This window comes from Poecilia reticulata, chromosome 1 (genome assembly GCF_904066995.2).
Source record: "Poecilia reticulata chromosome 1, P_reticulata-male-v2, whole genome shotgun sequence".
In the NCBI taxonomy this organism is placed as follows: Eukaryota; Metazoa; Chordata; class Actinopteri; order Cyprinodontiformes; family Poeciliidae; genus Poecilia; species Poecilia reticulata.
In genome coordinates this window covers 11,222,734-11,245,552 of record NC_088830.1, presented here as the reverse complement: position 1 = coordinate 11,245,552, position 22,819 = coordinate 11,222,734, and the positions used below count along the sequence as shown (strand labels likewise).

The window sequence follows — 22,819 nt, the reverse complement described above, 5'->3', positions numbered from 1 at the left end:
GTGTAAGAGTAAGTGTAAATATTCTTATAATCAAACCAACATCAACCACTGGTTAAACCAATATTAATTATTGGCATAATTATAAGTCATTATTTTAAGTATTTTACTCTGGGTTTTATCCAATCTCTCAAAATGTTTAGATTTTATTCTTTAAAAACCTTTAATGCTTTAAAATAAGGAATGGTCTGAACTATTTTTAGCCTGATGCAAGACAGAAACTTCCCCTTTATTAAGGAAATCAGCTTTTCCTGTTTCATGACTTTCTTTCTGCCTGACTATGATTTTTTATGATTAAATATAAAAAAGTAGAATTAAAGCAAAGTTTGCAGGACACAATAACAACACACACAACCAGATTCATTTTATTACAGTCTGACTCTATTGTTGGGTCTTGATGTCACCTATGTCATTAATTTTACGGTAATTTTATTTGTTATTACTATTAAACTAAAATCTCCAGCATGGGGAAGTGGGATGAGCTCGACTTTTCTCGACAAGTTTAATGTTGCAAAGGATAACATCTTAGGAGAAAGTATGTTCAAAGTGAAATACATTATATTTGAATATACAGACGATACATCTAGTGGTCCTATTTTTTTTAAGCATACATATTTTTAACCAGCTGGAAAAACTCAAATAAAATCTATAAACCACTTCCTACATGCTCACCAATGTTCTTAAATAGATTTTTTTTGTATTCAATTTGTGTTCTAATACTATGAATTTGCAAAATACTACAAAGTTTAGCATTGTTGCTGTTGAGTAGCAGAGAAGGACAGTGTCGGCTGTGGCTGTGGAGTTACACGAGGAACTAACTCCACAGGAGGTCAGGGGGGTCATGAGGAGGAAGAGAAAGACATGGAGGGACAGGAGTGGGAGAAGTGGAACGAGGACAGAAATCAGGAGAGTGGAGCAGGAACCAAGACTGACCAACACAACCTGAACCTGTAAGTGATGATGACTTTCACATGAACGTTTGTAATAGCAAAGATTAAACTGGAGTGGATTATTGTAAGGGTGTGTCTGTCTTTGTTTGGGTTTATGGAACAAGATGGCATCCGCTCCAGTGTCACAGGTCACACACTTGATAGCCGCACCTTGTGATGGATTACAGACAACAGGATTAATCAAGTCAACTAAAGCTAAAGAAAAATGACAGAATTTAGATTCCAGCTTTTTCAGTGTTCAAGCCTCGTTTCACTGTCTGTCGACAACGTGGGTTTGCAGTTGGGTCGGTTTATTCTATCCAGCTTTGTCCAGATTCCCTTCAAGAAATGGAAACTTTGTGTGATCAGGCGAGGTCTCACACTGCCAGTAAACTCCCCCAGTTATTTCCAGTTATTCCCTTTGACCTTTGTCATTTGCTGTCATTTTGCAGTAAATGATGCAAAACAGCACACAGTCAAGGCCTGAACATGTTGGCACATTGCAATGTTTTGCATCATTTCCTGCAAAATGACAGCAAATGACAAAGGTCAAACACAAAGATGAGCAAACAACACATTAACAACTACTAGTTTCTTTGAATGCTCTGCCTAAAAGGATATTGGTCAAAAGTACCTCTTTATGTATAATTTAGACTTTATCTGACTCAAATTAATTTGAATTGTGAGCAAGAAACATTTCACAATATGTAAAAGTTCAGAAAAAGAGGGAAACAAGGACTTAGGTTACCAAACCACTTCTCCACACTGACTGATTGGGACTTTGGAGCTTTACTCCACTAGGAGGGGCAAGCTGCTCCACGGAGATAACAGGGAGTAACTGGGAATAACTGGGGGAGTTTACTTTGACAGCAGCTATGGAGTCCAGCAGGACGATGAGTTGGACCCAGCTTGGATTTGTGACTTCTCTTGCTTTGTTCTCACTGGTTTCTCTGGCTGATGGAGCTCCTCTGTAAGTAGAGCTACCTGAACTTCACACATTACATTTCAGGTTAGATTTAAAGAGCTAACCCATTGACACATTATGGGTACGCTGATTTTCTAAGACGTTCTCAGAGATTAAAGTCAGACTGGAGGTACTTCTGTACAGTTTGTATGTGTCAAATTCATTTTTGGACAATTCAGTGTATCATAAATAATGACGATAATAATAATAATAATAATGTTTTGTAATCAAGAAAGACAGCTGTTTTACATCTGGAGCTGGAATATCTTTACATGTTGTCAGGCTCACATGAAATATTCTCCATTTCTAGAACCACATCTGTGAAGTTCCACTTTGATTGCTATGAAGCGTAAACAAGTTTAGACGTATTCTGGTTCTACCTTTTCTTCTTTCATTCATATTTTTTCAATTAAACATTGCTGCCTTTACATTAATGCCTAACGTTGTCTGTTGTTTGCCCCCTGGTTAGCAGTATTTCTTGGGAGTCTTAGCTAATTTTTCTGTGCATGCTCCCTGTTTAAATTGCAGGTTTTTCTAATGTGAATGAGTTCATTATGTTTAAGCTGAAGGGATTTTTTTCAATTTTCTGCGACATCTACCCCTTAAAAAGTAAACAAAACTCTTTAGATGAAATTATAAAAAATGAAAACAGTTTAAATAAGCTAGCTACATTGCCGTTTCTTCCGTTTTTCAGGTAAGACAAATTCCATGCAAGAATAGTTTTGATTTCTCTTTCATGTCTGCTTGCTTCTCCAGGGAGGTCTTGTCGGCACCCAACCTGCTCCGAGTAGAAACAACAGAAATCGTCTTTGTTGAAGTTCAGGATTATGTACAAGAAAACGCCATACCTGTGCAAATCAAAGCAATGAATTATCCAACGAAAACTAAAGCGCTCGCATCAACTTCTGTGACCCTTAATAGGGAAAACAACTTTCAGGGTTTTGGGAAAATTCAGGTAACTTTGTTCAGATACGATTTAAAAATGATGCCTGTTGTTGTGATGCTCTGTCACTCAAAATCAGTCTGAAGGTTTACATCAAGGTTGTTGATAGCATTGCATCAAACAAACAGATAAAAGAACCAAAAGATTAAAAGAACCAACAAGCTTTTTGTCAGCAGGACTTCAGTCCTCTGCTCTCAATTCAAATATTTTGAGGTATTTTCTTCATCAGTTCTCTTAGTTGGCAGTTCATATGTTACATGGAAGCAACATAACAAAACTACAAGGGTTTTCAGCAAAAATTACAACTTTCAAACGTTTTGAAAGAAATAAGTTCAATCATTTTTTTAAATAAAAGACTCTTTGATGTAAATGTTTCTGGACAATGAACTAAATCCCCAAATTGCACATAAACATTTATAATCATTTGGCATTTCAATGACAGATTTTACTTTAATTTTGAAGATATATCTGTCAAGGTTCTTTTAACGAGTTTGGAAAACGTTTTAGAGATTTCCCAGAAATTACCTCAAGCTGTTTCCTTGCTCTAGTCCCCGAACAATGGAGCGCATCTTCTGCATTCAACATATCTGCTTTTGCCACAACTTACAAGTTTTAATAGATTTAAAAGTCACGTGGTGTCCCAAATCCCTTGTTTAAATTTTTTTTTCTTTGCTTTACTCCCAGATTGAGGCAACAGACTTCAGTAAAGACCCCAACAGAAAGCAGTACGTGTATCTCCAAGCACAGTTCCCAAACAAATTGTTGGAAAAAATTGTGTTGGTGTCCTTCCAATCCGGGTACATTTTCATACAGACTGACAAAAGCATCTACCTTCCCAACAGCAAAAGTAAGTCACAACTACACAATGGTTACAGTCTGAAATCATGCTCACCAGTATTACCAGAGAAAAAGTTAAGCACGTTTATATTCACAGCGACAATATCTATGGAAAAAACATATAAGCAAAGAAAAAAGAAAGTAAACCCTGTTTCAAGTTTAGTCTATTTGTTATGTATTTGTTTTCTGACAGGTCTGGATAGACCAGTAATGTACTATAGAGCGTCAGCAATATTAAATGACAGCTTAAAAGGAAACATTGGGGGCAGGCAGTATGTCTGTCTGTCTGTCTGTCTGTCTGTCTGTCTGTCTGTCTGTGTCTTTTTAAATGTGCAAACCGAGAACAATTCTCCTTGTTTTTACGCTCAGATTTGACTTAATCTGATGGTAAAATGTGTTTTACATTTTTTTCCTTGTTGTGTTTCAAAGTTATGTACAGGATTTTTGCAGTCAGTCCTGGCATGGAACCTCAAACAAATGTAGCTGTGGACACGGAGATTGTGGTAACGTACTTTTAAGTTTCAGTAACTGCTTTATCTACTTCTGTACCACACTTGGATATGGATGTACAAACAAAATATCTTCAAAATATCTTCCAGAGTATATTCCCCAAAAGTCTTGTATTATCTGAAATATTTCCTTGGACTGTGTGTAAGTCTGTTTTGGTATAGAAAAAGATTTTAGAATAAATTACCTGCAAACTGTACATGTTGCCATGATGTGGATATTACCAAAGAACAGCTGAAATATTTGAATTAATAAAGAAAAACATGATACTTTACAAAATAGAGTGTTTTGTTGTTGTTGTTTTGGTTGATGTCAGTGAATAATCAAAGGTTGTTTGTTTTTTTCCACAGACTCCTGAAGGCGTCACTGTACGATCTGACTGGAACGTTTTAAGAGCAGGGCTGGATTATAGAGACTATAGACTTCCTGAAGTCGTCAGGTAAGTGATTTACAATAATTTAAAAAACAACATGAACTAAAACTTATAATTAAAGCCTTCAGTTACACCAAATATGTTGAGAACACTTAAAATATATTGTATAAATAACATAATTATTATTCTCATATGACTGAAAGCAAGAAACACACATGTCTCAGGGAGAATATGTGTGAAATGTTATTGAACTTGAATTAGCTCCTTTCTCTCAGTGCACAGATAATACTTGTTTCTCTGCGTGTTTGCATGTAGTTTTGGAGTTTGGAAAATTGTGGCCAAGTTTAGGAAAACCCCACAAGTGAGCTTTACTTTTGAGTTTGAGGTCAAAGAATATGGTAAGACTCTTTTCCACTTTAAAAAATAAAAAATGGCATCATCCATGCCTGATAAAAACAGAGAAAAGGTTCTCATGAATGTCTGCACATTTTGCAGTTCTCCCTAGCTTTGAAGTTACACTGACACCTGGAAGCCCCTTCTTCTATGTAGACAGTGAAGATCTCACAGTCAACATCAAAGCTATGCAAGTATCATGCAGATGAAAAGACAGAAGTGTAAATAAAGCATTCACCCAAGTTAATATTTTACTTGCTGTTTCAGATATAACTTTGGGGAGGCAGTGGACGGAACGGCCTACGTTCTGTTTGGAGTTGTTCAAGACGGTCGTAAGAAAAGCTTTCCTGACTCTCTACAGAAAATCAAGGTAAAAGGGATACATAAGGCTTTACGGTACGGTGCAGACTTATTTCAGTTTTGCTGTTTTCTACATGATTTTTAAGTATTTTCTTCTTGTCTGACGTTTCAGGTGCATGTCAGCAATTTGTAACGTCACTAAAAGAGAATTTTAGCGATTCAACTCAATAAGTTAAACTCACATAAATGTACTCCACACAGTGTGACACAGTTCAGGCATCATTTTCTGTTAATTTGAGTTATTTAAGTTTGGATAACCTGTGTGCCATATTTATCTAAATTAACAGGAAGAAACTCTTTACTTACTATAATAATATTATGCAGCGTGAGTAACTTTTTGAGTTGAATTATGCAGAACTAGAAAGACTTATGATCATGTTGCTGTTGTTGAGATGTACTTGCTTGGATTAATGATGCCAATTAGTGTACATTTCTGACTGAAACGTTAACCCAAGTACTCAGAGTTAAATATTTTCTTGATGACAAACTTTTGCTTCGCATCATGTCAGATCCTGGAAGGCGATGGAGTGGCCAGACTAACGAGGGAGCAAATCACACAGACCTTTTCAAATATTGCGGAGCTGGTGGGGAGCTCTATATTTGTAGCAGTCAGTGTGTTGACAAAAAACGGTAAGAAAAAAAATTTTCATTTACACACACTAAGTTATTATTACGCAAAAGTAAGCCATAAAGAAAACTGACCATAGTATGTTTGACTTTGAGTTTTGAACAATTAGAAAATGTTTTTCATGGTTTAAAAAGGCTGTAAACCTGTGTAAGGTAAAATGTGTTTTTTATTTTCTTACGAAGAATCTGAAAATGTCTGCTCAAGTAAACATCATCGGCTCTAAATGTTGCCACTATTTTTCAAATGTAGCATGTCTGTAAAACATGAATCGCTTCAGTTTGAACTGTTATCACTTATTCTTACATAAGCCAGCGCCACAACAAGTAAACAAGATGATACGCACTGAAGAAATTACTTCCATGAAAGATTTTTTTTTGTAATTTACCAAATGTTTTTGTACACAGAAGCATTTCATCCTTAAAGATGAATAAGAAAACAAAAATATACCAAACTGTGGCGTTTTCAACGTGAAAATTTGCTCTCTGCAAAACGTCCTCGTATAGTGTTCTCGTTTTGATGGGGATAGATTTTTAAAAATGTGTTTAACTTTAGATTTTAGCTGTAGGTAAAAGGTTTGGACTTTGATTTTCTGACCTTTTTTCTTCGTTGTTATGTTTTACCATTAGGCGCTGAAATGGTTGAGTCTGAGCTGGGAGGCATAAAGATCTCCTCTTACCCCTACGCCATCCTCTTCAGGAGAACATCAAAGTTCTTCAAACCAGGCATGCCGTTGGACGTCACGGTACATAATTCATTTACATTAAAGACACCGGACAGAAAATTTGATAGAAACATATTCCAACATCCTAACGTGTGTTAACAATCTGAAAACTGCGCAGGCACAGCAGTTTTTAAGTTCTGTTTGCACCAAAACAAAATCACACAAATATTAAAAATCAGCCAGAAGATGGATGGTAACACAATGTAAAAATGTCCAAACTCTGCATTGTTGTAGTTTACGTAAATGAGTTGGCTGCAGGCAGGATATCTGGATCCTTATAAAACTGTGCAAACATTTCTTAAAAACATATTAAAAGGAGGACTTTACCTTAAAGACACTCTTTAATTCAAAACAAAAGTTTTGAAGTACATCAATAAGCTTTTTTTGCCCCTCTGCCTGGTTGGAGAGTTCGTAGAGAGCAAAGCACCTCGACTGCTTTCACACTAACGAGGCTTTCAGGTTCACCGTATTCCAGTCCAGTCGGGTGCGGAGGAGCTTGAAATGTTTCTACAGTTACATCATGTGATGTGGCTTAGCAGCAACTTGACGTTTTTACTGCTTTCTTGTGTGTTTTTTTTTCCGTCTCTGGCAGGTTGAAGTTGTGAATCCTGATGATTCCCCGGCTCCAGGTGTGACCGTGGTGGTGGATCCTGGCAACATGGAGGACGTCACCTCAGAAAATGGCGTGGCAAGATTTAGCATCAACTCATTTCAAAGCTCTCAAGCCGTGTTTATTGGAGTAAGTCGTGTAAATTGTGTCCCACCTGACCCCCATGAGGTCACTGTGAAGGCTTAACCAGTCACTAAGCAAATGTTTGTTTTAAAATAAGAAAGTTGATCACAGGTAGGGAAACAAAACGACTGACTAAAGCATCACAGTAATTAGACGAACCAAAAGCCAAAGCAATTGAAAGAAGACATAACAAAAATGTCTGAAAGAGCATTAAAAACAGGCTCAAATAGTGGGGCAAACCTTTTAACAATTGGGATTATACACTAATTTAATTATTACTGAATGTTTAGAAAGGGAAGAACAATAGGTAATGGCGCTGCAGCTAAACTGAGGGAAATGATATTGCAATCTTGCAAACAGAAAAAAGAAATCAGAACTTATCAACAAACTGATCACAAGGAGGATAAATCTGCTAATAGCCCACAGGTATTGAGCAGAAGAGTGGAAAATAGTCAAACAATAAGTAAATATGAAATTACCATATAGAAATGTGAGGCAGAGAATAACTGGGTATGTAAATATGGAATTTACTCAATAGCCATGGATAGAAAAAATGATCTTTTTGTCCCTCTATAATAGTTACATTTCTCTGTGTGTCATTTTTTACAGGCGAAGACCAAAGACCCCAAAATCCCAGCAAATCGACAAGCGTTTGCCTCCATGACGGCTCTTCCATACAAAACCAAAAGCAGCTCTTACCTCCACATGAGTAAATATAGAAAATATGTACAGATCCACATTATTCTTTACTCAAGGCAGATGAAGGTTTGAAATCATTTTTCTTCAAATGGGGAGTTTCTGAATGGAAAAGAGACAGACACCTCTAGAAAGATAGAACTACGCAAAGAATAGGAATGAAAACAATATACATTTAACTTTTTTAAAGTGGTATGTTGAATATCATTAACACCCTAATCAATAATGGCATTACAGTAATCAACCAATTTAGTTATTGCTGTCCATCTTTTTGCATATCACCTGTTATTATTATTATTATTGTTATTATTATTAGCAGAAAACTTGCTAAGCCCGGTGGTCGGGGCTTCGAGGCGGTCCATCATGTTTTTGTATTAAAAGATTAAAAGTAGACAGGAAATGTAAAAATATTACTGGGTAATTAGATGTTGCAGGAAAATATTGCCAATGAAACGCTATTTAAACCCACAACTATAGAATCTTACAAACAACACATAAAAAAAATTGCACTTCTGTTTAATCCAAATTTTATAATGTATGTATGTATGTATGTATGTATGTATGTATGTATGTATGTATGTATGTATGTATGTATGTATGTATGTATGTATGTATGTATGTATGTATGTATGTATGTATGTATGTATGTATGTATGTATGTATGTATGTATGTATGTATGTATGTATGTATGTATGTATGTATGTATGTATGTATTTATTTATTTTTTATTTATTTATTACATGTATTTATTTGTAATACATATAATATAATACTCAGGTTCACTTATACTTATAATACTCCTGCTCTGATAGTGAAACTGCTGAATCTAGTAAGTGAGACCATCCACAAATAACAAGTTGTTGTCACAGGTTTGGATTCAGCTGAGGTGGAATTGGGAGAAACCATAAAAGTCAATCTGTTCCTCAGCAGACAGGAAAGGGAACACAAATACATCACATACCTGGTAAGAACAAAATGCAGGCAGCCTGCAAACACGTGGTTTTACTTCTATGAACCTGAATTGTTTGAAGCTCTCAATGTTGGGATTTCATTCATGCATGTTTTTGTCTGTATTACCAGATTTTGAGTCGAGGTCAGCTGGTAAAACATGGACGATATCACATGAGTGAACAAATGCTGATGAGGCTGAGCATTCGCGTTACCAAAGAAATGTTGCCATCTTTCCGCATCGTAGCCTACTATCATCCAAACTCTGAAGAAGTGGTTGCAGACTCCATGTGGGTGGATGTCAAAGACTCTTGCATGGGATCTGTAAGAGGCACAACAGCTGAACAATTGCACATCCATGCAAGCTAATACTACTTCATGCACAAGAATATTAACGTTTGTGAAGTGTGCTGAAGGGTCGCCTTGAGCAAAAATAAAAAATAAAAAACTTTCTTTCTCTTTAAGCTAAGTCTGGAACCAGTGAGACCTGCTGCATTTTATGCATACCGCAGCAGCTTCAGTCTAAAAATCACGGCAGATCCTGAAGCCACAGTGGGACTAGTGGCAATTGACAAAAGTGTCTCAGCCCTCAACAGGAAGCACCGCCTGACACAAAAAAAGGTAACTCCTTTCGTCTGCTTGCCAAAAATATTTGTTATTTTTGCACACAGTTGAATTTGTCTGGTTGGTTAAATGCATTTCTCCAATTGCAAAGCTGTAACTTATGAGTGCAAATTAAACTCATCAAAAGTTTATTCTAATTGAGATTCCATCCTGCATACAGAACATACATGTATTAATTAACTATCTTTCATTAAATGACGGGTATCATACAGCGCATATGAATGGATCAAATAGCATAAAAAGAAGGGTGAATATTAAGTGTTGCAGATTGATTAAAACCTTCAACGAGGTCCAGAAACTTTTAGAAAATGGGTTTGAGAAGCACTACGATTCTGAGGGCTGTGTTGTCTGAGACTCCAATACAAGACTGGCTGCAGGGAGGGTCAGACAAAGAGCCATTCATTCAATTGCTTCAAACTGATGTGTGAAGTTGAGTGGCAGCAGCTGGATGTAGACGGACTCATCTCCACACACATCTTTTGTTTTTAACTCGACTCAAGCAGAGGGGCGAGTGTGGGGACCGTCGACAATCCCCAGCTGAGTGAATCCGTTTTTTTAAAAATTCCCAGACTAGAAAGAGGATCATCACCTCTTTGTACTTTATAGTGACAACTAAGAAGGCTGGTACCATCTGGTAATTTTCTGATGCTCCCAGGGAACTTCAATGCTTATGTGGGCAACAATAAACATGAAGAGTTGGAGAAAAAGTTACTTTTTCTAAAACCAAAACTAAGTTTCCATACATGTTCTGGGCTTTTTTTTTTGTACTTATGCAGAAAACTTCCATTTTATGTTAAAAATGTCTGAATCTGTTAAGTGGTTGTGTTTAAATCACTTCCATTGTGTCTAGATCTGGGACATGGTGGAGGAATACGACCCTGGCTGCACAGCAGGGGGCGGAGAGGACGGCATGCACGTGTTCTACGATGCTGGACTCTTGATGGAGACGAGCACCGTTCCAGGGACGCCTTGCAGAACAGGTTAGCTCTTGCTCCTGCTGCTTTCTTGACAGAGCGGATAGCAACACGGCCAAACGTTGTCTGGCCAACTCTGAAACAAGCAAAGATTTCTCCAAGGACTTCAAAATAATCCCACTATTTTAGGTGTGATTGGATTAAACTTTTATGCATTCAAGTAATGTCAAGTAAAGTAAGATATTGTGTGATCTCATTAAAAGATGCCCTTTTAAGATCACCTGAAGAAATCACCTGCATCTTTAAAACCTCACCGAGAAACGATTTGTAATCTTGGTGCGTGTAAATGTTTTCGAAATCTCTAATTTCTCCGTCTTGCCTGAAGATTGTTGTTCTCTCCGAGATCCGCACCTTTGAATCTAGAGCAATTAATTGCAATCTAATTACTAAATGTTGCTGCTTTTTCAGATCTCCAGTGCCCCACATCCAGCCGGAGGACACGAGCCACCACTCTGAGACATAATACAAGCAGAGCGGGTAAAAGTTTAAAAACCACAAGGATACCGAATCTCTGTATGGCAGATTAGATTACGGAATGAGAAAAAAACTCAATCACATGAAATACAGATATTTTCTGTTCTGTCTGATTTTACATGAGGATCATCTTGTTCTCTCTCTCTTCCTTCAGATTCGGATTTCTTTAGAGAAATTCATCTACTGCGTCGCAACAGGAGAAGAGCGCAGCATACGAGTGGTAGTTACCATCAGTTCATGTCATCACTGTACAGGAATCAACATATTTCGAAAGCGGTCATCGATTCTTACTGAGATATTCTTCTTTTCTTCATTTCCACTTCAGTTGAGGCAGGCGGCATCACGGATTCAGATTTAACCGTCATTCGCACTCGATTCCCAGAAAGTTGGCTTTGGTACGATGTGAAGACGAACGCTTGCCCAAGAAACAAACCTGGCTGGTGAGGAACAGAAACGGCAACGCCAACACAGACGTCTAATCAGATGTTTTCCACATGAGACCAGCTCTTATTATTTATCCATTTCAGTTTGTCTATATCACATGGAAAAACTTTCTTCCTGCCTGACACGATAGCAACATGGCAGCTGACAGGCATCAGTCTGTCAAACACTCACGGTGAGGAGGACTCTTGACTTACTTTTGCTGTTTTTACATAACAGATTCTTTCCAAATCAATTCCTCTCTCCATCTGCAGCTTTGATTTAAGTTTTTAAGGTGAACAAAGGGGTGGCTGGTGGAGTAACTTTGTTCTGTTTATTTTATTTTATTTGCAGGTATCTGTGTGACTGACCCATTAGAGGTTTTTGTGAAGAAAACTTTCTTCATCGATCTCAGGCTGCCGTACTCGGCGGTTCACGGAGAGCAGCTGGAAATTAAGGCAGTTCTCTACAACTACAGTCCTAATCCCATCACTGTGAGTCTGAACTATTCCAGGGAAATTAGTTAACATTTTACACAGCATGGATAATTTTTTGATGTTCAAAAAATACCTTTATGCACACAAAGCAAATGGATGGCCAATGTGTTTTTTGGACACTAATTAGCTCTTGTAAGCTAGCTGTTTAACCAGCTTGTATCGAAATCCCCAATTTCTGCCCAGGTGCTCAAGCCAATTTCATCCCATTACTCTGTTACTAATGTACAAAACTAATGTAATATTTTTTTTAAAAGTGTATTTCTGGAGGGAAAACATAGAGATAGGTAAATCAGATTTCAAGATGTTGAAGCATCAAAGGGGTGAAACTTCTGCACCCATTTCTTCTAATCTTTTGTTTGCCGTTTATGATACCTGAAAATGAATCCTGCTGGATTTAAAACCATGTTCCCTGTTCTATACACTTTAAGGCGTATGTGGATCTGATGGAGGAAAACGACGTGTGCAGCGCAGCTTACAGACGTCTGAGCTACCGGCAGGAAGTCCCAGTTGCAGCTCAAACTTCCCAGCTAGTTTCATTTGTCATTATGCCACTGAAGACAGGACACTTCTCTGTGGAGGTCAAAGCATCTGTTAAAGATTCAAGCCTTGAAGATGCAGTCAGAAAAACACTGATAGTGTTGGTAAGTCTGACTATGAAATCTGGATCTTTTTTATTTTTATGAGATGTAACAAGAAACTTTCTTCTGAATTTATTTCCTAAAACCGGCAAATTCTATGTTTTCTTTCATTTGATGAAACAATCTACTAATATTGCCTCATACCAGTCATCACTGATTGATTCTCAGACAGTACAAAAGGTCAAACTGTATTTAGTAGTGTGCTCGGTTTTATTCAACCCAGTTCATTTTGAAAACACATGATGTTTGCAGGTTTGCCAAAATGATCTTTTAGCTTGATATGGTATCAAAATGCTGTTCTGAACACACTCACGATGTCCTGCATTTTAGAATATTGCACCGCTTTACTCAAACAGCTGCAAATCTCAAACACAAAGATGGCTGCTTGGTCCAGGACCGGCAAGCACAACATGTCAGACAAGCGTTTTTAAACATACGAGATTTTATGGATTAATCGCAGTGATAATCCTCCACTGGGTTTTATAATCTTGGATAGAAAATCAAATTCATTTGATTTTGTTATATTGGAGAAAACCTTTATCTCTAATCATTTCAATGTATTTTAACAAAAACCACAAAAAGGAAACAAAAGATAAAATGCAATGTATTTATTATTCTGGGACAACTGCTCGCCTCGGCATAATTGATACACAACATTAGTTCTTCTTGTAGTCAGAAATTCTTGGTGTTAATTATTTCTTTACATTTTTGTAGCCTGCAGGTCAACTGGTAAAGTTGGTGGAGATTGTCACATTAAACCCGTCTAAGAACGGCATTAGTAAGTTTAGAAACGAGATACTAAAAGAACAAGAAAACAATATTTTATTTTGCTGAATGAACTTCATAACTTGCTGCTTTTATCTCTAGACGGCAAAGAATCTGTTACGATCAGCGGTAAAATCCTTCCGAGCGACGTCGCTCCAAACACACGGATGACGACTTACATGTATCTGACAGGTAATTCAAACAAGTAAAATATCTGTTGAAAAACAACATTTCTGAAAAAAAATCTATTTCAAAAGCATTATACGTAATTGGTAATGTTTGTTTTTAATTGTGTTAAAATGTTGCTAAAAGTCTGTCTGTGTTGCCTATCAGAGAAAGTTTTAGAATTTGCTCAAATCTTTGCTTCTCTCCACCGACCCACATAGAAAACGTAAAAGTGAAAACTTAGCATTATTAATTTTTGGACTATTTCTCTTTTGCACATGACATTGAACTTTTCCAAACGTTTAACACCACATTTCTTCAACTTACTGTGTTTTTACTCCTTCAATTATTTTCTTTAGCCATCTTGTTTTACAATCCTCATTGAAATGCTTCCATTTTGTGTCTGTGTGTATCAGTTATTTCCTGTTTTTCACTGTTTTCATAATGCTCAAACCTCACTTTATATAACTTAATTGTATTATTCTCTGAAGACACTGCATTATACTCTGCGCTTCCATTTATTTTGGTCCTGATTTTTGATAGTTTACAAAGTGTACTAAAAAGGTTTAAATGTTCCTGGAACAAAATACACCACAGACTCGACTCAAAATGATCAAATTTGAATATAAAAGAAAATGTCGGCAGCTTTTGCAAAACGCTCGTTATGCCTTCATCTTCATCAAATATTTTCACCGACTGCTTTGTTTCTGTGTGTGCAGGAGCAGGGAAGACAAATCCATTTCAGGAAAATATCATTAGTGGAAAATCATTGAGAGGATTCTTCAGAGAGCCTCTGGGCTCTGGGGAGGAAACGATGATGACCATGACTCCGTCTGTCGCTGCAACGATGTACTTGGACAAAACCAACCAGTGGGAAGCGGTGGGGCTAGAAAAAAGAGCTGAAGCTCTCCAATACCTAAAGAACGGTATCATCAAATAACAACTTGATTAACAATCAGAAGATAGATCATTTGTGGGTTGATAGGATGAAAGTGAAACCTTTTTTTTCTGTTTAGGGTATCAAAGAGAGCTGACCTTCCGTGAAAGCGACGGCTCTTTTGCTCCATTTCCTGCCATACCGAGCAGCACCTGGTGAGACAGGCGACAGCTAACTACATATTCATTATCTGCACACAAATATTCTATTATTCAACTAAAAGAAGTTTTGTCTGAAATATTTTATAAAAGCAATGAGAGGCAATAATTAGCATTAAAAATAAATCCAATAAATGGAAAACCAAAATGTGTAAAACAATCTACATGATAAAGTCCCCTAAAGAATATCTTAAATTATACATGTTTTTTAGACTGTTCTTGTAAGCTGTGTGTAAGATAAGTGCGTGAATGTAAGAGTGTTCCAATGCGCAGACTCCAAGCGACTTTATTAAATAAACCTGGTCAATTACTTAAGAGAAGATAATGAGATAACAAGGGGAAATTTGTTTGTCCCAGCATAGCACAAATGGAAATTCATTATTGATTTAAGATAAGAATGGGTTGACAAAGTGTTCAGTAAATAGTCATGTGTTAAAGCCAATGTGTGCATAACTCCACGTCCGATCAAATTGAAACATTTCATTTTATCCTGTCGATAATAAGGTACATTTTTGTCTTGTTTATTGTCAGACCATGTGTTTTTCATAAATACGTGCATATCTGACTCATCTGTCTGAATATTTCCTCCACAAGGCTCACTGCTTATGTCGCCAAGGTGTTCAGCATCATATCCAACATGATAGATGTAGATTCAGCAAATATCTGTGGTGCCGTCAAGTTTCTAATCCTTACCACACAGCAGCCGACCGGGATGTTCAGAGAAGTTGGATATGTGTTTCACACCGAAATGATGGTAAGTCATTTGATTTTAATAATAAAACAGAAGCAAAAATGAAAATTCATTTATGTGGCTTTGCAGGGCGATGTTGCTGGCACAGATTCAGATGCTTCCACAACAGCTTTCTGTCTGATTGCAATCCAGGAGGCACGAAGAATATGTGCGGAATCTGTTCCTGTGAGTACAACCTGGTCTCTGTCTTACACTTCAATATTCAAATGCTGCCTGTAGAAATCACCTCCTTTTAGTAGCAGTCGTTTTATTTGGTTGTACAGAATAATCATGAGAGAAAAAAAAAATGTTAAAGTTTGCAATGTACGAAAGCTAAAATCAACACTTACATTTAAAAGTACAGTATGTGTTCTGGAAGCGCTTAACTGTTTACATGAACAATCAGTCCTCTAATTCATAAAATGTAAATTAGTACTTATGTTAAATAGACAAAACCAAAATACCACCAGAATGACATGGGGCAAACAATAATGCAATTTTTTTTAGCTTTGTCTCCTTATATTCCCTATATTTACCTTTTTGCTAAATGTCTGCTCACTCAGCTTTAGGCACTATTTTTAGGATTGGATTTAAGCTTGAAAGATAAGTCTGTGTAAGTATGTATAATATGTATTTAAATTATAATTATTTTTCTTTCAGTCAATGACCCAAAGTATAGTCCGAGCAGCAGCCTATCTGGAGCAGCGTCTGCCTGCTCTTACAAACCCTTATGCTGTTGCAATAACTTCCTTTGCCTTGGCGACTGAAGACAAACTCAACAAGGAGACACTGTTCAAGTTTGCTTCTGCAGGTAAACAGCCAGCTTGCTGTGGTTGGTTATGTACACTGACATTATGCTGCCAATAAACAATGTATCAATGCAGATTATATTTTGGGAAAAGAGAAATGGGTCAGACAGGGTTTTGGTCAGTTTGTAAGAGTTAAACTGACTTTTTTTTTTGTTTGCTGTGTCCATGATCCTTAAACTACCTATCTGACAGGATGTACTTGTAGTGTACAGGTCAGAAAAACTGCTGAGCTGGTGACATGTTTACTCTGATTTTATTGATGCATAACTTACTAACTTAGCAAACAGATATTATGAATCCTAGCTGCTAAATCAAAGGGTTACTGCCTGACAGATCACACAGTGCGTGCGTGCGTGCGTGCGTGCGTGTGTAAAACAGTGTTGTGATGTTGGTACAGTAACATGCTCAGATATTTTACTTTTAGTCTAACAGGATATTTCATGTCTGGTCCACAGATCGATCTCACTGGCCTGTACCAAGAGGAAACACGCACACGCTGGAGGCTACAGGCTACGCTCTGCTGGCGCTTCTCAAGGCTGAGGTGACACTTCCTGCTGTCATGCAAGATCGTTGTAATTCAGTTTCTTACATTTCAAAAAACTAAGTGTGTAAAACAGATGAGCTGACCTCTAATTAGTCTCTGTTGGGTTGTTTTTGGAGTACAGATGTTCTGTGACTCTGAAGCCTTCTTAGACGGTCACATAATGTTTGACTTTCTGTTGTCTGGAGTAAATTTGAAAAGCTTTTTCTCACATTGCATCGTTAAAGGCCATTGACGAAGCCCATCCTGTCGTGAGATGGCTCCGCGAACAGCCAAATTTAAATGGAGGTCATTTATCGACACAGGTGACAAAAAAAAAAAGCTGATTCAAAAAACATATTTTGGGTACTGAGATTTCCCGAGGAAATATTTTTTAACATTTGCTCGTGTCTCCCTCTCCAGAGCACCATGATTGTGTACCAGGCCGTAGCTCAGTACTGGAACCGTGTGCAAGACGTAGATTATGATCTGAAAGTGGAACTCATCTTTCCAGGGAGGATCAGACCAGAGACGTATCACTTCAATAAGGATAACTATTACATCACAAGGACCTCCAAGGTACGAACACAAGGGCAAGATGAAGCACAAACGACTGGTTGTACAAATGTTTACTGATATAACACCCTCCACATTAAAGTGTTTAGTACGTAAGCAGATATTATGAAGCAGCAGAAATGATCAGCGTACTGTATGATTGTGGGATTTTAGTATGATGCAAAATGTAAGGCAAAACCAAAATGACATTTAAGCGACTGTGTTTCCTTAAATGTTTGATTTGACCAAAATTGACAGATGGTTTTGTTGTTTACACAGGTCCCACTTATTAAAGCCGCAGAATGTAAATTTAAATAATGTTTTTTTCATATTTGGTAAACCCGTCACCATATCATGACAGTATAACAAGAGAGAGACAATTTACAGAAATCTAACTCCTCTGCCTCCTCCCTCCCTGTGGTCCTACTGCCATCTGCACAAACACACAGCTCTGTCAGAAACAACCAATCAGAGCCAGGAGAAGGGTTTTAGTGCTGTCAGTCATGCCTGTGTACACGCTGCTCACACCCTCCACTGATAGGTCAATTAGCCACTCAGAATTGCTGAATTTGTGAATTTGTGCATGCATAATTGTCTGTCTCCACCCTGCAATGGTTCAGTATGAACAGAAAATGTATGAATTAGTAACTTTAAAATTTGTGTGTAATTTTAACAGGTTGACACAGTAGACAAGGACATAACAGTGATGGCAAGTGGAGCTGGAGAAGCCGTCTTAAAGGTGAATAAGTTAGTTTTGAGTGATTTCTTCCTAAAGTTTTCATGAACGCCTGCTAATCGTCATGACTGTGTTACTAGCAGTGCATCAGGCTAACTTTATATTTTATTAAGGTTAAAACAGTTTTAATGAGCAACATTGTTTAAAGACACAGAGTAGCTAATACTTCAGGTGCGGACTTGTCAATTTAATACACTGTATGTTTTGTGTACTGTATATTAAAATACAGCATATATTATTAGTACTGGCAAATGCAGCATTGCATAAATGGAAAATGGCACTTTTCACCAATATCTAAATCATGAAGGTAAAGTTTTATTTTATTGCTGTTTTAATATAATTAATGAAGGAAACTGTAAATTTAAAAAAGAGGGATTTTTTAGATGCCTCAGAGATTTGCTGAAATACTCATTAGGACTTTTTTTATCTTTGAAAGATTGTGTCTCTCTACTACACTCTTCCTAAGGAACCTGAGAGCCCATGTGAGGCATTTGATATGAGTGTGCAACTTGTGCCGGGTAATTTCTCTTTCTGCTGATGGATTTCTTTATATCACTGCATGATCTTCTTCTTCTTTTTTAAATACTTTAGCCTGTAAAAAACAATATTCCTTTAGTCAATTAATGATTTTTCAGATCAGAAAGTCATCAACTTTTGCTGTCAGTAGTGAAACTGAACCAAAGAAAATGTTCACAATCAACTCTGTTTAGTATTGGGTTTTCTTCATCTATTCAAATTTGTTTGATCTGAAATGTGGACCTGTGCTGAAAAAGTAAAACAGAAGAAACCCAAAGAAATATGTAGGTGTAGGTGTATTTATATATTAAGCAAATCTACAATCAATTCAAATATACGTGAGCATATATAGACATTCTTTTAAACTCGTGTCATATTTATGCAATTGTTTATTTTGAAAATAGAGCAGATCAAATAAGTCAAAATCTAAGAATGGAATAAAATTAATGCCAAATCAGTGCATAAACAGAAACGTAAAACCTTTTATCTATTATGACTTGCAGAAAAAATCACAGAAGAAGAAAAAGTATACAGGTTGAGGATACAAGTCAGGTGAGTATCGGAGAGAACTGTGAATATCAATTTCACTCCTTTGTTTCAAGTTAAGTTTTATGTGTCTACAGCCTTTTACCCCTTAAAATATTTCCATTTCTCAATATATTTTATTTCCCAAAACCCTCGTTCAGCTCCTTCCAGAACTTTTATACCATCCATTTTTTCCCCCCACATGCTAAAACAAAGGCTTTTATAATGACAAAAGCCTTTGTTTGTGTGCAGGTTTAAGAACAGAGACCGCAATGCAACGTTATCAATCGTGGATGTCGATTTACCATCCGGCTTCACCTTTAACAAGCCTGACCTGGACGCAGTAAGACGGCAGAAACAACAAACATCCGGAAAAATCCAAACCCCTTTAATTTGCATAACCTTTAACAATGTGTGCTAACAGTTGTCTACAGGCCGTTCTCCTGTCATCTCCAAATATGACGCTCACACATTTCTGTCAGAAAGAGGATCTCTCACCCTTTATCTGGACAAGGTAAGACTTCCTCTAGATTGTGCAACATCTTGCTTTATACCGGGTTTTCATCCATATTAAAATAGACTATTAGTTTATAAATTCTCCGTTTTTCACGGGTTTCAAATAAGGTTATCCAGTTTCAGGCAGACCGGCTTAGTGCAGCATGCACTCAACAATACTCTTATGGGAGTGTCTATAATATTAAATTTAATCCTTACAAATGTTTACTACTATAAAAAATGTAGACGTTTTATATATTTATATCTTGTGCACATTTTGTGCCAGATTTCTCACACGCAGCAGGAGGAGATCTCTTTCCGGATCCACCAGGAGATGAAAGCTGGAATCCTGCAACCAGCTGCTGTGAAGGTCTATGAATATTACAACCGTAAGTTTCCAGCTGCAGGAATGCAGAGCAAAAAAAAAACTACGAGCAATTTTCACAGTTCTATTTTGAAGGATTGAAATGCATATTTTAAAGGCTAAATTACAGAAATGATTCCCTTGTAAAGTGCAACTTGTTTCAAACATATGTTGTTGTTGTTGTTGCAGAGAAACCTTGTGTGAAATCCTACGGCCCTGAGAGAACCGGGTCTCTGTCCAAGCTGTGTTTGAACGAACAATGCGCTTGCGCTGAAGGTAACAGAGCAGCGGCTGTCAGCTGGACGCTCCTCTGTTGTCTGCGCTGCCCAGTGTGGAAATGCTCACCTGCAAACTAATCAATTTTCAAACTGTTTGAAAAAAAAAAAAAAAAAGAGGATTGCCCAAACAAAGCTGCTTCAAACTGTCTGAGAGACAAAAATGTGGGGCTTTTTCCGACATGCTGAAGCAAAAACAATTCTCAGTGAACTGATTTATTTTTAACAGCAAGCGGAGAGACAGTGATGCCTTTTCTGCACCACGTCTTATGACGTGTGGAACGCCAGAAGTCCTGTAATGTGAGGTTTGGCCTTCAGTCCAGATTCTTTTAATTTTTTTCATCAACTTCAATACTTCAAAACTATTTTGTCCCACATACAAACTGCCTGTGTGAAAGCTTTATATTGCACTTATAGGTTCCATGGTCATTTATCATAATATTTTTGCTTATGGAGTCAGTATTTAGCACTTTGGAAGCTATTTGCGAAACATCTACTGAAAACACTCGTCCCAACTGTAGGTCTAATGTTAATTTTATTATTAGGATCTTATCAAGGAACAAATGATACAGGGGAAATGTTTGGACAGCATATTTTGTTTCTGAATTAAGTGCTAGTACCGTGACAGGAACTGTTCACTTCTTATGGGGGAATTTTACTGCAGGATGCCTTGTCTTTTGTTCTCAAAACTTGTAATGCTTCTGTTCCCTTTCATATATTCTCTGTGCTCTCTCAAATCTTTGTGTTCATGCTCAGATTTTCTCTGAGCATGAGCATGCAAAACGTCTCTCTGCTCAGAGACGAGAAATTCTGCACACTCTCGAAAAACAGTAAAATTCTCCCATAAATTCTGCGTTGTCACTGTTATTATGTAGTAATTATCATTAACTTTTTTTTAATGTGTAGCCATATGCAAATAATATTCTCTTATGCATTTATATTTTTCATTCTAGAGAGGTGCAGTGGTCAGAAAAAAGGAAAAGTCAATGACGACGAGCGTCTTGGGAAGATTTGTAATTCCACTATAAATTTTAGTAAGTCTTTATATATGTATATTTTTTATTTTCATTTTTTTTTATATATATATATAGAGAAACAAAAATACTCTCTCAAACATTTTGTGCACATCTATTTCTTTTGAGATGTACTGAAGTGTTTTACAGACATCTCTGTGTTGACTTTAGTAAGTGATGATCTTCATGTTTGGTATTTGGGGTCTGTGATTTTCTGCAGTTGGATGTAAATAATTTCAGGACCCGGCTAAGTTCACCTCATTTTGTCAAAATATACCTGCAAACAGACTAACGATCTTTGTCTCTCGTCAGTCTATAAGGTTAGAGTGGAAGAGTTGGCTGACAGGCCGCCGGCTCATGTTTACACGCTACGAATTTTGGAGGTGATCAAAGAAGGTGGGTGATAAAACGTCTCCTGATATCTCTGCCCTGTTCTCCGTTTTAGTCTGACGGGATCGTGGGATTCTAATATTAACCTTGATCAAATGTCATAGTTTTTTCTTTCTTGAAAGTGTTGCGATTCACTGAAGCAGCAATGCTACTATAAATACAGATAAACAGCTACAATAATTATTTTTTTGGTTTTTTGGTTGTTGTTTTTGACCAGATTTTTTCACTACGTTACAGAAAACCTTGATGTGGGAGCACAAGGTAAACAGCGCAAGTTTCTTGGCAAAAAAGCATGCAGAGATGCTTTAGATCTGCAAACAGGCAGGACCTACCTGATCATGGGCTCATCGAGAGACATAAACAAGGACGAACTCGACATGAGGTAACTGCAGATTAGTATCACCTTCACATTCGTACAAAATCCTCTTTAAAATGACTTTTGTGCCTCAAATTCTACTATTAATAACTATAAATATTATATCAGTTGATGGAAAAGCCCCTCACTGTGTGGCGATGTAATGAAGAGCATTTCTTCTGACTTGTGTTACTCAGCCACTGGTACACGTTTGGAGGGAACACCTGGATCGAGTACTGGCCCGTAGAGACGGAGTGCCAGCTGGAGGCGCACCGAGCCGTCTGTATGAGTCTGCAGGAGATGGTCGACCAGTATACTTCCTTTGGATGTCTTTGAATAAAACAGACCCAAACTAAGTTCCCCTCTCTCATCTTTTGTGACTCGCCTCCAGGACCAGGATGACATTTTTCCAGTCTAAAGAGATTTCTCTTTGTTTTTTTTGTTTTTTGGCATTTTTGAAAACAGAAACTATGTCTGTATATGAAAATGTTCTTTCCTATTAAAATGCATTTGATCTTGTTGTCTTCATCATTGTTGCCAGTGAAGTAAGTGAAATGTTCTTATATTTGTTTTTAATTACATGCTCTTGGTATTTTAATTACTGGGATGATTTTTTTTTTTTTATGATTGTTGTGCTCATGTCACCTATCATAGAAATTAACCTGTTTAGTTAAGCCGGCGTATTTACAGAAATGTCTATTAATTTGCACTTTCTTCATAGATTTTCAAACAAATAAAAAAATGTTGTCCCTACAGAGAGCCTGACAATGAATCTTCTGTTTCCAAAGCTGACAAAACAATCAACAATGACAACCTATTAGCATTTGTATGTCAACATATCTGCAGGAGCACGC

The 22,819-nt window shown here is 37.1% G+C and overlaps 1 protein-coding gene across 2 annotated transcripts; it reads left to right on the top strand.

The window, feature by feature from the left end:
- The first annotated feature begins 502 nt into the window (after positions 1-502).
- Positions 503-22,720, top strand: LOC103478388 (complement C3-like). 2 transcript variants are annotated; one of them, XM_081605528.1, is made up of 43 exons: positions 503-947; positions 2,647-2,845; positions 3,518-3,680; positions 4,100-4,173; positions 4,528-4,616; positions 4,866-4,948; positions 5,046-5,133; positions 5,211-5,313; positions 5,813-5,933; positions 6,558-6,673; positions 7,245-7,391; positions 7,995-8,094; positions 8,952-9,046; positions 9,163-9,354; positions 9,496-9,651; positions 10,505-10,634; positions 11,037-11,105; positions 11,257-11,322; positions 11,428-11,542; positions 11,630-11,718; positions 11,877-12,016; positions 12,448-12,660; positions 13,372-13,435; positions 13,525-13,614; positions 14,307-14,513; positions 14,604-14,679; positions 15,277-15,436; positions 15,503-15,598; positions 16,073-16,223; positions 16,677-16,762; positions 16,990-17,067; positions 17,165-17,320; positions 17,973-18,035; positions 18,469-18,550; positions 19,052-19,100; positions 19,326-19,416; positions 19,498-19,587; positions 19,855-19,957; positions 20,122-20,208; positions 21,161-21,241; positions 21,533-21,616; positions 21,848-21,992; positions 22,163-22,720. In XM_081605528.1, exons 1-43 carry the CDS (start codon positions 859-861, stop codon positions 22,299-22,301), a joined length of 4,815 nt encoding a protein of 1,604 aa, XP_081461654.1. In that variant the 5' UTR covers positions 503-858; the 3' UTR covers positions 22,302-22,720. The 2 variants fall into 2 exon arrangements, with proteins under 2 accessions (XP_081461654.1, XP_008430824.2); XM_008432602.3 differs by lacking the exon at positions 503-947 and adding an exon at positions 1,747-1,896.
- Positions 22,721-22,819: the final 99 nt, after the last annotated feature.